Source organism: Carassius gibelio, chromosome B24 (assembly GCF_023724105.1).
Source record: "Carassius gibelio isolate Cgi1373 ecotype wild population from Czech Republic chromosome B24, carGib1.2-hapl.c, whole genome shotgun sequence".
In the NCBI taxonomy this organism is placed as follows: domain Eukaryota; kingdom Metazoa; phylum Chordata; class Actinopteri; order Cypriniformes; family Cyprinidae; genus Carassius; species Carassius gibelio.
In genome coordinates, this window is record NC_068419.1 from 21,778,666 (window position 1) to 21,797,768 (window position 19,103).

At 36.0% G+C, this 19,103-nt stretch overlaps 1 protein-coding gene across 5 annotated transcripts in view; it reads right to left on the reverse strand.

Annotated features, from left to right (window-relative positions):
- dpp6a (dipeptidyl-peptidase 6a) overlaps positions 1–19,103 on the reverse strand; it is a 352,070-nt gene that overhangs the window by 75,691 nt on the left and 257,276 nt on the right. For all 5 annotated transcript variants that reach the window (XM_052596001.1, XM_052595999.1, XM_052596003.1 and 2 more), the window contains one exon: positions 15,760–15,858. In XM_052596001.1, the coding sequence (XP_052451961.1) occupies positions 15,760–15,858 (99 nt within the window). The remainder of the gene's footprint in view (positions 1–15,759; positions 15,859–19,103) is intronic.

Below are 19,103 nucleotides of genomic sequence, written 5' to 3' on the forward strand. Positions count from 1 at the left end.
GGTCTAATGGATAAATAAATGTTCCTACTGACAGTGAAAACATACTTTGCATTGTATATATGTATTACAAGTAATATATGTATTACAACAGTTGCAGGAAAACTGGCAATACTTTTATATCCTCATCAAATCCAATTATTATTATTATTTTTTTTTTTTTTTTTTACAAAATATTGGCTGCTATTTATGGAGCCTGCACACTGTAGCAAAGATCAACAATGTTCTTATAGAATGCACTGGCTATGATTACACATCAACTCTGATAATGAGTCCAAAGACGCACATGATTCACTGGATACATTAACCTCATAGGTATTTGATCAGGGCTTCCTTCTTAACCTCTGTGTACCGATACAATAAACAACCCCCATAATTCTCATCCAGCCAATACAGTGAAACTCCATGTTCTATAAGTCAATCACTCTGCTCAGTCTGTAAAGCTGTTTAAATATTGGGTGGGTGCTTACTGAATTGATCTTTTACAGAAGTCTAGCTTGTCTTTTGAAACAGGATAATTGTTGCATAGAAGCACACACACACACACACAAAAAACTGCACTGATGAATGATGCATTAAAATAAGATAAGAAAATACTGAAGAACTGTGTCACAGCAACCTCCCCCCACCCCCACCCCTTATTTATTTATTGTCCTTTATCAAATGTTCAAGTGAATAACCAGCAAAGAGGTGACTGAAATTAACCAAAACTGACTCCAAACATCTGACCGCACTAAAGCATTACCCCATGCATAACGCGTTTATTGATGTGTATGCATCAATTGCATGTGATATGGCTATAACAGGAGGTGTGAGAGTTAATCTAATTGAGAGCTGATTAAAAGCAGAGGTCACCTCCCACAGACAACACACAAAGAGAACAAGAGAGTTATGAAAATGCATGCTGGCAGCTGCATCACACACTTCATATGAATATAACAAACCATTCTCTTTGCTGTCTGTGTTTCTGTTTATCTTTCACCCTGTGTAAAGCCGTTGATTTGACACCAATGTTCATGTTTACATGCTGTCTTTTTGATGTTTTAGATTCCTTTTAGTTTTTTACATTATTCTTCATTATAATTTATAATGTAATATTTATTATTATTATTATTTAAAATTTTACTCAAACTAAAATGATATCTAAATTTAGATATCTAAAATTAAACAAAAAATTGCAGGGGTTAAAGCACCGGGGGTGGGGCCAGGCGGCACATGCAAAGACATGCAAAGACTGTGACAACTTTTACATTTGAAAGGATACTATGGCAAAGGTATCACGTTCTTTATTCAAACCAGTTTTTTCCATGAATATATGATTGACCTGAAGAATGAAAGCTGTATCATATGCTTGGAAATTATGAGCTATATCACCGCTTATCGACACTAGGGAGGTGACACTTAGCACTTAGCTCACAAAATCAGACAAAATACAGATACTTGGTTCACTAGAACGTGACAATATTGTAATAATATTTTGATGAAATCTCGAATGTCTTTTAATTGCAAAAAGTAAAACAATGCAGTTGTATATAGAAATATTAGACCTAATCTAGGGCTGTAACTAATGATTATTGTGGTCAACTTGAGTACACTGTAAAAAAAAAAAAAAAACCTCGCCAACTCAAATATTCTCAAAACTCTACATTTTTTCAATTGGCATAGCTGAATTTAGAAAATTTTATTCACACAAATTCAGTCAAGCCATTTGAAAAGTTTAGATGTAATCAGTCAAAAGAAAAAATTGAGTTGTAGAGGTCTGCATTTTTTTTAGTAACACAAAAAGACTTAAGTGAAAAAACAGGATTTAGTATGACTATTTATATATAAACTAACGATAAGGCAATAATAATTGGCTCAAATAAAATATAAAAACCAATAAATTACATGATAGTATTGAACACTTAAAATATATACTGTAATATGCATATACATACTATGAACATAACAAACTTAAAGGGTTAATTCACCAAAAAATTAAAATTATGTCATTAAAGGGGGGGTGAAATGCTCGTTTTCACTCAATATCCTGTTAATCTTGAGTACCTATAGAGTAGTACTGCATCCTTCACAACTCCAAAAAGTCTTTAGTTTTATTATATTCATAAGAGAAAAATAGTCTGTACCGATTTTTCCTGGAAAAACATGACCAGCTGGAGGCGTGACGTGTGGGCGGAGCTAAAGAATCACGAGCGCCAGTAGGCTTTTGCGTTGAGAGCATTTGGAAGCTGTGACACAGATCCGGAGGCTGAAATTTAACAAGAGCAGCATCAGCAACAACGTCTCTATGTGGTATGTACTGAAACTGTATATATTTGCTTAGCGATTTTGGAAAATGACTAAGTTCCACTTTGTCGTCTTTTTTTTTTTAAGCTGTACATGTGGAAAAAGTGCAGTTTGATGACAACATCGCATGTTGTTTACTTGATGTGCTTACGCGCCGATAGCTAAGTTAACAACACAGAGATATTTGAAGCAGTTTTACTTGTGCAGTTTGATGACAACATCACATGTTGTTTACTTGATGTGCTTACACGCCGATAGCTAAGTTACAACACAGAGATATTTGAAGCAGTTTTACTCACCGCTTGCGGTTCCAACACACGATCGTGACCCTTTTTCGTTGGGACTGCATTATCCTTAAGAAATAAATGTGCAAAAATGTGCAAATCCGGTGTCAAACTGGGCCTTGTTTGTAAAACAAGCATCTTCGAAATGCAGGGGAACAAACACAAACACTTGCAGAGCTACGTTGATGCTCTGTAAAAATAAACTCCATCCACTGGTCCCTTAATGCTGTTTCTCTTTTGGTAATCTGTGCAGGGTTGTCTTGCCCTGGCAACCAAAAACACACTCCTTTTGTGACATTTCGCGACGCTCTCGCTCTGATCAGTGAACGTCTGTTGTGCTCTCAGTGCTCTGCTATACGGGAGCGTGCGATCTTCCGGCAGACGTGCCCTTAGGACCCATATAAGGAAATTCCGCTCCATCTAACGTCACACAGAGCCATACTCGAAAAAAACTTTCCGAAACTTGTGACAAACCGGAAGGAGTATTTTTGGAACTTTGTCCATGTTTAGCATGGGAATCCAACTCTTTAACAGTGTAAAAAACTCAGTATGCATGAAATAGCATTTCACCCCCCCTTTAATAAATCACCCTCATCTCGTTCCAAAACCGTAAGACCATCTTCAGAACACAGTTTACGATATTTTAGATTTAGTTCGAGAGCTCTCAGTCCCTCCATTGAAACTGTGTGCACGGTATACTGTCCATGTCCATAAAAGGTAAGAAAAACATCTTCAAAATGATCCATGTAACATCCGAGGGTCGGGTAGGATTTTTTGAAGCACCGAAAATAAATTTTGGTCAAAAATAGCAAAAACTTCTTCCCTTCCGTGTCTGTTGTGAAAGAGTTGAAAAACACAACAGTGTAGTGATATCCGGTTTGCAAATGAATCATTCGATGTAACCGGGACTTCTTGAACCAGTTCACCAAATCAAACTGAATCGTTTAAAATGGTTCACGTTTCCAATAAGCATTAATCCACAAATGCCTTAAGCTGTTAACATTTTTAATATGGCTGACACTCCCTCTGAGTTAAAACAAACCAATATCCCGGATTAATTAATGTACTCAAACAGTACACTTACTGAACTGCTGTGAAGAGAGAACTGAAGATGAACACTGACCGGACCAAGATAACGAACAATAGACTGACTCGTTCTCGAGTCAAGAACCGTTTCTGTCAGACGTGTCCGATTAGAGAACCGAGGAGCTGATGATACTGCACATGTGTGATTCAGCGTGAAGCAGACCAACACACACAGCGTCTGAACCAAACTGATTCTATTGATGATTGATTCTGAACTGATTCTGTGCTAATGTTATGAGTGCGGGTAAACCGAAGGCTTGAATGAAAAGCAATCATCGCCAATGACGCCATTACGTTGAGTGTAAATGAACCGGTGAACCGTTTTCTTCAATTGGTTTATTGAATCAAACTGTCCGAAAGAACTACTGGTGATCCGAAAACCAATGCATTCACCGTGAGACACACGCAATTGACTCTTTTCACACACTTTCACACCACACATCAATTTTTTTCACGCACAGAAAAACCACGAAGCAAAGAGGACACAGAGACCAACAGACTAGACAGAGCAGGTTAGTTATGATATAATAAAATGGGTAACTTATAGCTAGCTAATTATCAAATGCAGCTACGGTTAGCCATGCTAACATTAGCACGTTTATCGAACAGCCTTCGATACATTATGTTATAACTTCCCGAAAACAAATACATAAACATATAAAACAAACTTCTAGCGAAATACTAACAGCATCTAACTTACCAATCCAAAATAAATGTTGCAAGTTCGGACTCCTTTTCTTATCGGATTTGATTTGTGATTCCGAGCACGGATGTTTCCCTGTAGCGGGTGGTGGTCTCTTGCCAAGGGCTTGAGCCATCCTTTCTCTCTCTTCCCTGAACTGAAATGAAGTAGTGGGCTGTACTTTCCACATGATTGACATCAGGTTCAGGTATGCCCACAAGCCGTGCGAGTTATTCGTGTATTGCAGGTTGGCTGGTGGTTATGTTGCCCGCATACCGCCTCCCATGGCCGAAACTGGTATTACGACATCTGTCGGGCCGGTGCTAGTAATGCTAATGCTAATTAAGGTTGATATCTCTGCAGCACTATAACTTGACATTATTTTAATGACATCATCACCCTTATTTCTTCTCATTCTTTTGATGGGTGTAGGTCATGTTATGGATATTTTTACCTCAATTTTTGCATATGGCACCTTTAACATGCTGCTAACCTAATAAAATAAAAAGCATACAACTCTCAAAAACATCCATTACACACACACACACACACAAATATTGGGTAAACTGGCCAATTTTTTAAAAACTGAAATATAATCAAGGGTTGTATTGTATTTTTATTTTTTTTCAGTGAACCCAATGCATTGGAATCTGGCATTGCTGTTTGAAGAATATGCGCAATCCCACCTTTTGGAACAGTATCTGTCAGTAGTGTACCCATGAAAATACTGTCAAAGTAGCCAGCTCACTAGGTTTTGGAACAGCTTATAAATGCTTTCTTAATAACAGATCAAATAAATATTTTAGATAACAACTGTAATGCAAATTATTTAACATACAGCATCATTAGAATTCTGTACATATCTCTCAGCACAGGGCCATTGTTTTTGCTCAGTGAACTCTGATGGCATGGAGAGTTTTGCCACTGGGGTTGCTGGTCTGTTTGAGCTTGCTGCTAACTTCAACAAATTATCATATAAGTCAAGTCGATTGCTCCCATGAAGGTTAAAAGACATATACTCCACCAATCACACTCTTGTTTGCTTAACAGCATTCAGTTTGTACACACGTCAAGCTCCGCGTGGCTGCTTAGGCTAAGGACACAGGGGTGGGCCATTAAAATGGAACCAGATGGTTTAGGCCACAGCAGGCATTAGCTCAGTTTAATTTCTCATTGCGAGTGTTGAGTAATGTCGATGATGTATCTGTTTGATTTAGACTCCTAGATAGAGAGGCAGCTCAATGGGCTCCACTAATTATGCAATTATATAGCTGTTTTAGTACAATCATAATGGGGGCAGGCAGACAGAATCAAAATGAGTGAGTCTATTACAGCCAAAGGGAGATAGAGGACAGAACAGTGGGATAAGGAACGCTGGAGGACAACAGCTTACAGTAAGATGGCTTGGCAAAAGATGATTCATGATGGCAAAAATGATTCAAGGCAGATCTTAAAGGGTTAGTTCACACAAAAATGAAAACTATGTCATCACTTGCTCACCCTTGTGTCGCTCCAAACCTATAAGATTTATATTGATCTTCAGAACACATATGACAACATTTTTTTTTATATTTCCCTACCATTTGTGTTCATCCCTCTGAAGTATATTTTCAAAAAGTATAATCATTGCTGTTAATAGTGTTCATCATCTGTTTGATTACGTCATTAACTGAATTACATTTCTGCCATATGTACAATAATTTAACATAGTCAACACTAACATGTTACTACTAAATAAATTGTAGAAACTTAATTTTGTAAGAAACTTAATTCTGTAAAGCTGCTTTGCAATGAAATGTATTGAAAAAAGTGCTATACAAATAAACTTGAATTGAATTATATCATGATATAAAAGTAATCAAGCAGCAAGTCTTCTTCAACTAAACGATCACTTTATATGATGAACAGATTTATTTACACTTTTTTCACACAATTGATCAATGCACATGCATAGCGGATATCAAATATGGTCAATGGAAGCACAAAGTTGATGCTTGCTTGATGCCTTGGAATATGTGAAATACATTTGAGCTTCTTTTGATCCTTTTTGGATGAACTAACCCTATCAGAGGGATGTCATGAGCTTTTATTTCCTGGATTGAATTTGATCCTATTTCTTTATAATAGACTAAGTTTCCTTGAAGGCAGTTAAGAAATCCAAGTGTTCTATTTGTTTTCCTTTGTCAGAGTTTTACTACCAGAGCACTTCTGAAAACACTAGATTTCTGTGATGGAAGCAAGTGGTCGATGGATGGAGAAGCCAGAGGGAGAGAAAGGCTTTGCCTGTGTAAATAAATTACCTGTATCATTGATTCATTTATAGATTGATTCAGTATGAGCTGCATCAGCTGTGACGTTCTGACTTTGATTGATGAGTTGGGGAAATTTCTTTGGCCAAAAAAATAAAAGGGGAAACATATTCTGCGATAACTCTGTATTAAAAAATTCAATTTCTGGCCTGTCCTTTGAAATCAAGTAATAGCTAATGTTCCAAAAAGGAACTATGGGCCCTGCTTTCTGTGGATCTGCCCAGCTAAGTGCTTCTGACACTTTAACGAAGATCAAATAATCAGCCAATGATGGCCAGAGCAGTGCTCTTTCCTTTGTCTAATTGAGTGTGGCAGGGCCAAAGTCTTTACATACATTTATGATTTCACCGCAGGTGAGTCATGGGGGAGCCGCGTAATCATATTAAAATGGTGACAAACCATGTCATATCCTACATTTCCTACTGTTTCCTTTATTTTATTACAAAAATACAAAATTGTATTGCCCTATTTAATTTTGTATATTGCCAAAAATATGATTAGTGTACCCAAAATGGAACATGGAAATTACAAAATTGAAAATGTATTTTCTTGCCCATTTGAAGAGACCCCTGTGTTTGTTTTCTCGACACAGTCTGCATTCAATTAATAAACCCCTGTGTAGCTATCACAGAGTTTGCAGCATGAACAGCTGCATTTATTAATAGGAAGTCTGTAATTTGTCCACACTGCATCACTGTAACACCCTGTCTATGCAGTGCCGTTTCTATGCATAGGCAAGCTAGGCAGTCGCCTAGGGTGCCACCAGCTGAAGGGGTGCCAATGAGCACTCATAGTTTTAGCAGGGTTGTGTTAAAGAGGATGATCACCCTGAAATATGACTTCCGCCCCCACTGCATCCCCCAACACTATTGGGCTAGAGTACTGTCAATCTGATGATGCTTGTATGCCGCTGGATCAGTGTGCTGTCAATTGCTGACTGATTGTTGCATGCAAAGTTTGTATTTGGAGTGCTCAACAACGCCATTAGATCAGTGGGCTCTGTCAGTGCTTTGGCAATAAGGCAAAAAAAAATGTCAGTTTACCATGCAATAAGGCTAAGTTCAAAGGCCAATTTTAAATATTGTTACAGTAAATAAAGTGCGAAAAAATCAGTATTAGGCAGTATTTGTGGCACTTGATAAATCACGCTGCGAGATTTGTCCAGAAAATGTTTGTTTTTGTTTTCCAATGCATTATTCCCATGTGAACTTTAATAGCCAATTAAAAACATATTTTTATAATAAAATTAGCTAATTCACAATATCAATAAATCCTGCTTTGTCGAGTTTAATGCAACCTTATGAAGATGTTGAAATGCTGAATCAATTCATTCACTTCTAACAGCACTTAAAGGGAGCAGTGGCATACACATAGAAGGCAGAGCATCACGTTATTTAAAGGGGAAGTTCACGCATTAATGAGTAGCAAAGTATTAAGTAGCTCCATTGATTACTTTTATGCCACTGATGATCAGGCTTTTATATGTAGTTTGGGGTAACAAAGGGTTTTATAGGTTTGACGGAAATAATAATGCAATAACCGACACTTTAAATCAATGTTTCAAGAAACAACAAAACAACTTAACAAAAAACAGATAAATACAAAAAAGTCTTTATAATAGGGATTTTGCCTGTCAAATTGGCTAGAAACGGCCCTGTCCACATGCCAATTTTATGAGCAAAAGCAAAGTTTTTATTTTTGCACACACTTTATATAAGTTGTCTTTATTCAGTTCATTATACAATGAAAAGTGCTGATTATTGGTAAATGGACTGCATTTATATAGCGCTTTCAACAGACCACATGGCCATCCAAAGCGCTTTACAATTTGCCTCACATTCACCCATTCACACTACTCATTCATACAGTATTGTTCAAAATAATAGCAGTACAATGTGACTAACCAGAATAATCAAGGTTTTTCATATATTTTTTTATTGCTACGTGGCAAACAAGTTACCAGTAGGTTCAGTAGATTCTCAGAAAACAAATGAGACCCAGCATTCATGATATGCACGCTCTTAAGGCTGTGCAATTGGGCAATTAGTTGAATTAGTTGAAAGGGGTGTGTTCAAAAAAATAGCAGTGTGGCATTCAATCACTGAGGTCATCAATTTTGTGAAGAAACAGGTGTGAATCAGGTGGCCCCTATTTAAGGATGAAGCCAACACTTGTTGAACATGCATTTGAAAGCTGAGGAAAATGGGTCGTTCAAGACATTGTTCAGAAGAACAGCGTACTTTGATTAAAAAGTTGATTAGAGAGGGGAAAACCTATAAAGAGGTGCAAAAATGATAGGCTGTTCAGCTAAAATGATCTCCAATGCCTTAAAATGGAGAGCAAAACCAGAGAGACGTGGAAGAAAACGGAAGACAACCATCAAAATGGATAGAAGAATAACCAGAATGGCAAAGGCTCAGCCAATGATCACCTCCAGGATGATCAAAGACAGTCTGGAGTTACCTGTAAGTACTGTGACAGTTAGAAGACGTCTGTGTGAAGCTAATCTATTTTCAAGAATCCCCTGCAAAGTCCCTCTGTTAAAAAAAAGGCATGTGCAGAAGAGGTTACAATTTGCCAAAGAACACATCAACTGGCCTAAAGAGAAATGGAGGAACATTTTGTGGACTGATGAGAGTAAAATTGTTCTTTTTGGGTCCAAGGGCCACAGGCAGTTTGTGAGACGACCCCCAAACTCTGAATTCAAGCCACAGTACACAGTGAAGACAGTGAAGCATGGAGGTGCAAGCATCATGATATGGGCATGTTTCTCCTACTATGGTGTTGATCCTATTTATCGCATACCAGGGATCATGGATCAGTTTGCATATGTTAAAATACTTGAAGAGGTCATGTTGCCCTATGCTGAAGAGGACATGCCCTTGAAATGGTTGTTTCAACAAGACAATGACCCAAAACACACTAGTAAACGGGCAAAGTCTTGGTTCCAAACCAACAAAATTAATGTTATGGAGTGGCCAGCCCAATCTCCAGACCTTAATCCAATTGAGAACTTGTGGGGTGATATCAAAAATGCTGTTTCTGAAGCAAAACCAAGAAATGTGAATGAATTGTGGAATGTTGTTAAAGAATCATGGAGTGGAATAACAGCTGAGAGGTGCCACAAGTTGGTTGACTCCATACCACACAGATGTCAAGCAGTTTTAAAAAACTGTGGTCATACAACTAAATATTAGTTTAGTGATTCACAGGATTGCTAAATCCCAGAAAAAAAAAAATGTTTGTACAAAATAGTTTTGAGTTTGTACAGTCAAAGGTAGACACTGCTATTTTTTTGAACACACCCCTTTCAACTAATTGCCCAATTGCACAGCCTTAAGAGCGTGCATATCATGAATCCTGGGTCTTGTTTGTTTTCTGACAATCTACTGAACCTACTGGTAACTTGTTTGCCACGTAGCAATAAAAAATATACTAAAAACCTTGATTATTCTGGTTAGTCACATTGTACTGCTATTATTTTGAACAATACTGTACAACGACTGCGGTGTCTGCCATACAAGGTGCCATCCAGCTCGTCAGGAGCAGCTGGGGTTAGGTGTCTTGCTCAAGGACACCTCGACACTTGGTCAGGTGGAGCCGGGGATTGAACCACCAACCTTCCGGTTTGTAGACAGCCTACATGAACCACTGAGCCACTGCCGCACCTATTATTGCATTATATTTAGAACTACACTTTTGGCATCAAAGGTTGCATTGTAGTGAAGATCTCAAGAAAACTTTCCTTTAACAATGAAATCAGAATGTAAATAAGAGACTTGTTTAGCAGTGTAGAGGGTGTCACTAATTACAGGTGCATCTCAATAAATTAGAATGTCATGGAAAAGTTCATTTGTTTCAATAATTCAACTAAAATTGTGAAACTTGTGTATTAAATTAATTTCCTGCTGGAAAATTAAATCAGCATCTTCAAAAAGCTGGTCGGCAGAAGGAATCATGAAGTGCTCCAAAATTTCTTGGTAAATGGGTGCAGTGATGACATTGCACCCCAAATCATCACAGACTGTGGAAACTTAACACTGGACATCAAGCAACTTGGGTTATGAGCTTCTCCGCCCTTCCTCCAGACTCTAGGACTTTGGTTTCCAAATGAAATACAAAACTTGCTTTCATCTGAAAAGAGGACTTGACTGGACCACTGGGCAACAGTCCAGTTCTTCTTCTTCTTAGCCCAGGTAAGTCACCATATTCTAATTTGTTGAGACAGTGAATTGGTGGGGTTTTGTTAAATGTGTGCCAAAATCATCACAATTAAAAGAACCAAAAACTTAAACTACTTCAGTCGGTGTCCATTGAATTTATTTAATACACAAGTTTCACAATTTGAGTTGAATTACTGAAATAAATTAACTTTTCCACAACATTGTAATGTTGTAATTTCTTGAGAAGCCCCTCTATATTAGGAGATTTTAGGAACATTCACAAATCAGATCACTGATGGACAGATCACTGAAGATGATTTTGAAATAGGTACTATTCTTCATTGTTAACTTATAATGCTAATAATGCTAATAACTAAATATTTAACTTACATTAAATATTTATTTTTATTGTCTTTAATTTGATAGGACAATGTAGAGAGGATAGGAAGTTAAACGGGATCGGGAAAGATCAGCAAGCCAGGACTCAAACTTTGGATGACCGAAGCGTGACCAAAGAGTAACCATGCCGCATGTTGTGGGCTGCCCACAAGGCTATTGGCAACGATAATGTTGCATATATTAAAAAAATATATATTTCATGTTTACAGTGATGTATTAGTATACACAGAAAGAAACATTTAACAAGATTTATAAAAGAAGCATATATATATATATATATATATATATATATATATATATATATATATATATATATATATATATATATATATTTGTTAACTATTTTGTATACAGATTTTTTAATAGTACTAATTAAATAAAAAAGTAAAAAAAAAAAACAATGACATAAATGGTGTAAACTTAAAAAGTACCACATTAACCACAGTGATTCTAAAAATAACACAACAAACATTTAATACAAAAAGACAAATGTGTAAATAAGAAAGAACAGTATTTGAAATTCTAAAAATCATTATTGAAGCAAAGAGGCAGAGGTTTCTCATCACCTTTCAGTTCATTACTTTCTGACAGATCTGTTTACCTTTGCTGGACTGACGTGAACGATAACGAGCTAAAATGATGGTGTGAAAAAATGGGCAGAGCATCAATCAATATGAGAGCAGAGACATTGTGCCATAATTTCCAGCTAAATTACTCCACCCGCTTGCTAGGCGGTGAACTGTGCTTTGTTATGTTATGAATCAAAGCCAGATGAGATGAATGACTGTGAGCGCTGAGTTAATGTTCCTGTGTGAGAGTGATGAGGGTCTGCTCATGCCTCCATATAGCTGTAATGCAGGAACATGAACAAAATTGTAATGAGTGAAATTATCATCACTGTGCTGCTTTAAATGCGTCACAACATCTACAAACTGAGTGACATAGATTTTGTTGACTTGCATGTCAGATATATTCTCAAGTCTCAATTCATTTAAAGCACAATTAAAAACAACAAACAGTTGACTAATGTACTTTATAATGTTGTTAATGACTTATAAAAACATATATAAACCAAGCAAACTTCAGACGGACATCACAAGTCATAGGCTATAGTGATGAGATACATTTTTAACTTTGATTTGAAAACATGTCATGTTGGTGCAGTTCTAATATGGATTGTTAACGTGTCCAAAGTTTAGGTGCAGCTATGGCAAAATCACCTCTAGATTTAAATTTTGACCTTGGAACAGTTAACAAACTGTGGCTGGCAGAACTAAGAGCTCCTTCCGGATGATATTATTCACACAAACAGGTCAGAGAGGTAAAGGGGAGTAAGGCCATTTAAACATTTAAAAACAAGCAAAAGCCATTTAAAAACAATTCTAAAGTGTACTGGGAGCCAATGTATAGACATAAGCACAGGAGTTATACGTTTATTTTTATGAACACTGGTTAAAAGATGTGCAGCCGCATTTTGGACCATTTGGAGAGATTGAAGAACTGTTTATTCCCAGACACAGGGAATCACACTAATCAACTGTAGAAGAAATAAAAGCATGAATTGCAGTTTCAGAGTGCTTGGAATGAAGGTCTTCACTTTAGCTAATATTCTTAATTGTTAAAAACTTGATTTGACAACTACATTTATTCAAATTTATCAAAAAAGACACTAAGTTTGTTTTACAATGATTTAACTGTAGAAGATAAAACACCAGAATTCACATGAGAAATGTTGGGGACTTCAGAAGAGCCAAACACAGTGATCTCTGTTTTACTCTCATTTATATTTTTTATATGTTCTTAATTCAAAGACATCCAGGTTTTGACATCGGAAAGGCACAGAGGGAGTCTGCACCATTTTTATGCTACAGGGGCAAATAAAGTTGAGTATCGTCTGCATAGCAGTGATGGCACAAGCCATGCTTTTAAAAAAATAGAGGCTTAAGGAAGCATACATAAAGAAAACAATAAAGGGGCCAAAATAGAACCTTGGGGGTCCCCACAAATCAGGGGGACCGCCTCAGAAAATTATAGTCCAATATTAATTGAATTTATTCTATTATATATATAATTTCTACAGTATGTAACTGCTGTTTCGGTTGTCTTGCATACAATGATTTTAATGCAGCCAAAGTTATGTTTGAAAATGATTGTGACTTCATTAGCATTCCCAAATGCAAGATTTGGAATGTAGTATACCAAAAGGCATAGATCACTTTACACTTTAAAGGTGTTTTTGTGTCTTTTTTGAAACTGGAAAACTTCAGACCCTGTTCATTGTAACTTCATGGAAACATAATAAAGAAGTCATGCAGTTTTGGTACAGCAAAGGACAACAATTTTAATTGTGGGGTGAACTATCCCTTCGCAAGCAAGAAGTTTATCATTTCACCAGACATTTGAAAAAAATAAAAATAAAAAATTATATATATATATATATATATATATATATATATATATATATATATATATTATATATATATATATATATATATATATATATATATACACACACACACACTGTATATGCATGGATGAATTAAATGTTCACAGTGATTTCATCCTGACTTTAAGGGTAAGTAAATCTGAAATTGATGATACCACAACAATAGACAATAATTAAGTGACATAAATAAATAACTTCAGTGATTTTTTGCCATTTTGTGTGCAATATGCATTTAATTGTCTCTAAAGCATTTGTGGCTGAGACTAGTGCATGAAGAGAGCTTCCATATCTGCACAGCCTCAAGCAGCTGATTAGAGGAGACAGCTCAATGAAGCTCAAACCAAATCAGACTGCTTGATTAATCTATCCTCCCTCTGTTCACATCAAGTCATCGGTCTGCATGAGTAAAAGACATCATAATCCAGACACATGTCCACAAAAATTTAATCACCCTCATTCTGTCTTAATTCAGTATTGTAGAGTTCCCCCAAAACAATTTGGAAACCTTCAGACCCACTTAAACAAGTCTGAATGGTTATTGCCTAAGAAATCATATCAAAGCAGGTCATCTGAAATCTTGCATAACTTTTCTGAGCCATTTCTGCAAAGAATTCAAATGTTTGAGATCTTTTTTCACTAGTACATTTTTTATTTATTTAATTATTTACTTAATTGTGATGAATGTGACTTATAGAGTATCCTTAAAAAGTATATTTAAAAAATCTACTTGTAAATATTGTAATATCAATTAAATCTAAATCTAAAATAAAATATATTTAATAGTAGTTTTCATGCTTTAAAGTAGAAGTACACCATCACAATTACAGTAAAAGTATTTGATTATAAATTTAACTGTAGTCTAGCATTTGATATTGCATTTGAAGTTATACAAACATACCAAACATTAAATTAAATAAATTGCAACTTCATCATTACAAAAGTCATTACAAATAAATTTTAATATATTACATAAATATATATTGAAATAAATATCACATATCATCATTTTCAATATAATGACATTACATTATTAATTTACCCTTAAATGCTTGTCAGTACAATCGGTGGTACACTTTAAACATAAATTAAAGAACAAACTATTTACTATTTCATATTTACTATTTACTGTTACTATTTACTAATTAATTATGAAATTGCATATAAAGACAAATCAACTCATGTTCAGCAAACTGAATTTAATACAAATGAAACCTTATAAATTGAAAAAAAAAAAAAAAAATCGACTGTAGAGAGTTTGACTCCTAACCTTAGGGTTGTGGGTTTGAATCTCGGGCTGGCAATACCATGACTGAGGTGCCCTTGAGCAAGGCACTGAACCCCCAACTGCTCCCTGGGCACCACTGCATAGATGTCTGCCCACTGCTCTGGGTGTGTGTTCACAGTTTGTATGTGTTCACTGCTCTGTGTGTGTGTGCACTTCGGATGGGTTAAATGCAAAGCACAAATTCTGAGTATGGGTCACCATACTTGGCTGAATGTCACGTAATATCATTTCTCAAGTTCACACGGGTGTCCTTGCAGATGATCACAGCACACATTTCACAACCACAAAGTATCACAATATTTTTTTACATTATATTTATAATTTCAAACCAATTTTTTATGTTTTGTTTGAGAAGTATGTTGATGCTTTCTTAAAAATAAAGCCCATTTGTTACGATTATGTCATCTAAAGTTGTTACAAGCAACCAGACGCGACATTAATATATGTTCAGATACTTTTTTCAGTCACTGTACTTGGAAATTGTTACTGTACTTCTTTAAACCAAAACATCTTTATTTGGGTTTCAGGAAGATTTTGATTCTCAAATGTTTGAAATTCAGGACTTTGGGAAAAAGAGAGAGAGAGAGAGAGAGAGAGAGAGAAAATAACGGAATCAATACTTTTCTTTTACGCTGAAGAGGAAATTAGCAATGCACAAGCCTGTATTTCACTGCCTCTAAGAATTGATTATGTGCAGAATGAGAATTATAGTACGTTTGTGACTCAATGCTGAGATAATCTCTGCAATCGTATCAGATACTGGGCAGATAATGGAAGAACCAGAATAGAGGAAATCAAATGTCTGCTGAGGAGAGCACTTACTGCTGATCCACTTAGCGTTCGGGTCATGAACTTTGAAGTCTTTCTTGAAGATTTCTTCCACTGTAACTTTCCCCTTAAAGGCCAGGCTATCGTCTTCACCTATAGGGAGAAATAAAGAACAGAAAACACACACTTGTGACGCCTGCTAATGTGAATAGTGTAAATGTAAGGTAAACTCAGCTCAATCATGCATCAAACACCAAACAACAAATCACTTTTTTTTTTTTACTTTAATCTATCATATATAATTTAAAATAATCTAATACTACAAAATATTAAGTGTCTGTATTTGTGTATTAAATTTGTAGGACTTGTTTGTTTTATTGAGAGTTAGGTAATTGGGCCAAAAACTGAATATTAACCATTACTCTTCCTTTTTATTATACAAATGTGTCATTACAATTTTTATAAATGTATTAAATTGATTACTTCCATACTATATAGTATTATGTGAGCCGAGTAGTATGTGAAGTGAAGTGACTTTCAGCCAAGTATGGTGACCCATACTCAGAATTTGTGCTCTGCATTTAACTGCATTGTATGTCCAATAAGTATTACACGAACAACATTTTAGATGTTCAACATATGTCAGATTTTCATTCAACTATATAGACAGGGGTGCACATAATTTTTTCAGCCTGGTTCTCATAAGAGAACCTGGAGATTTGGTTTGGTCCTCACACTGCATATAGTTTGACCCATTAAATATAACTATAAAAAAAGAATTAATAATAGTTATAATATTATTGCACTTCATTTATTTTTTTTATTTTTTTTAAATAAAATATTAAACAAACTAAACAATAGTGTGATAATATTATAAAAAATAAAAGGCATTTAATTGTGCCTTTTAAAAATAAAAGGCACAATTAAATACAAATAAAGGTATTTTATAGTAAATTGCCTCTTTAAGAAGAATCGCTTTATGTATTCCCCAATTTTAAGTTGCTTTGGATAAAAGCATCTAAAAATAAATAAATAAAAGTGTTTTCATCATATTCAAACTTAAAATCAGCTAAATATTTATTTTGCAGGTTGCCGGCAAGTATACGCGCTTCTGGATTTAGCGCTGCTTCTGATTAAAGAGAGTTAGTGGATGAGATTTATGCTTTCAGGTTGAAAATAAAACTTATATAGTACAGTTTGTGTTCTAAAATGGTAATTGTATATTAACAGCTGTCAACCATGTCGGTACGCAAATGCGCTGTCAGAACATATTTATATAACAATTTTTTTATTTTGGTTGCGCATGCACACTTGCGGCATAATATTCGCACAATTACATCAGTTAGCGTCACATATACAGCTTCACACATTATGTATGGGTTTTCTAATTTATAAGGTTTGCTCGGTAGCTCAACTGATATGGCATTACACTTGTGAGGTAAAGTGCTCCAGTAAAAATCCCATTAAAACTATAGTTCTACAGCTCAAACCCACATACAGTATAAGGAAACTTAAATAACACGGTTGCATCAGTGAATGTATTTTTGCATTATCAGAAAGCAATAGGGTTGGGTTTGGTGTAGCCTTTTAACGACACTCCCCAGACATTTGAATTCTGAACCACCACATCACCACAAGCACATATCTTCAATGAGTCTGGGTTGAATAAGAAACATGACTTTCACGGTTCAATATGTGCGCTGAATCACTGACTTGGAATAAATGATTCGCAAAGGTTTGGAAACTTCACAAAGTGTTTGGAAAATGCCAGTCAGTGCATTTAGCACCAAGACTCCAAGTTTATTTGGTGCAGCTCACAATCTTCACGCCTCAATCCTCTGCTCAGTGCATGTCAAAAACTCTAAGCTTTTCAGGTTCATGGGAAGCAAACTGTATCTGCATTGGGCTCAATTGGCTCACAGGCTTTTCTTAGAGGACAGTCTGGTGATTTTTCCTCCAAAAGATACGATAGTCTCTTCGGTAATGGCAACTGCAGCTCCTGGGCTTGATGTGAAAACCACAGTTCTCTCTTAACGCTGCACTGGAAAGTTCTGACTGTTCCAGCTTCCAGCAGTGCCTGGGCTCATTATCTCAGCCATACCGCTGCGCTCAGGGCCCAAAGATCGCCTCCTTCAGGCAACCTCTGTTTGACATTACCACTCATTCGTTCAGCACATAGCACGAGTGCACCAACTCACCGCCACATCAATACCTAGAGACCGAACATGCGACGTAGTGGAAAACCATTTTAAATCGCAGGCATTCAGAAGGAATGTGGCGGCAGAGCTTTGCATTAAATGACAGCCCCATAAGCTGCGAATGAACACCAGAATGTATTCAGTGTGTTTGACAGAGAAAGCGGGGAAGAATCTATCAACTCACTTGTGCTTCATCTCGCTCTGACTAATATTAGGCTGTCACTTTGACTCGTGTACTCGTGCAGGTTCACGCGTGGGCTGGGTGCAATTCTCTACTGCCGCAGAGAAGAAAAAAAAAAAAGAAGAAAAAAAGGTTGGACATGGGAGTAAACACAATCAGGCGTCCCTCCAGGCTCTGCTTTAGACCAATTGAAAGTTTCATTATTAAAATAGGCTTTGTGCATTTACAGCTGATGCCAGCACTAACCTGATTTATTTAGTCATAATTCTGCATATCAGATAGGTTCACAGAGTGCTTTCGTCTGGGATATGACCCATTTCATATGCAGTGTGAGATGCAGAAAAGGCAATTTCTGATTTGTTTCACTTTGAAGTCAGGGCGAGAAGATTTGTACATCCTAAATGTGTAGAGTGCAAAAGACCAAACATCAGAACCCCCCAGAAATATACTTTTTGAGAAAAAAAAAAAAGTATGTAGTCTGCCTAGTGGACTAAAGCGTTGTCCATTCTGCAGCTTATTTTGGCCAAGAGCTGCCCATTTAGACAGGAAATTTGAAGATTATCTTATAAAGTTATAAAGCACATATGCTGCATTACTATATTCTACATTCTTAATCCTACCCAATACTTAAATTTAACAACTACCTTACTAACTATTAATAAACAGCAAATTAGTAATTGACTGTCACAAAAGTCGTAGTTCATGGATCATGGTCATAGCACTGTTGGTCAAATTACCCTGCAAATGTAATCAAATTACTAATTACTGATTACTCTTTTTAAAAGTAATCATTTTATTGTTATGATTACTTTATTTCAAAATAAATTAGTTACATTACTATTACGTTACGTTTTTCTCCATTAAATTTATGAAATCCCAGCATAGGCTACATGCTTCTAATAAATATTTTATATTAAAGTATCAACATTCACAGAACAGTTATTTTTAACTAAAGCAAGCGGCAGCTGTGTGCATGGTTCGGCAGAATGCCAGCAAATAGCGCAGCTTTTATAATCTCT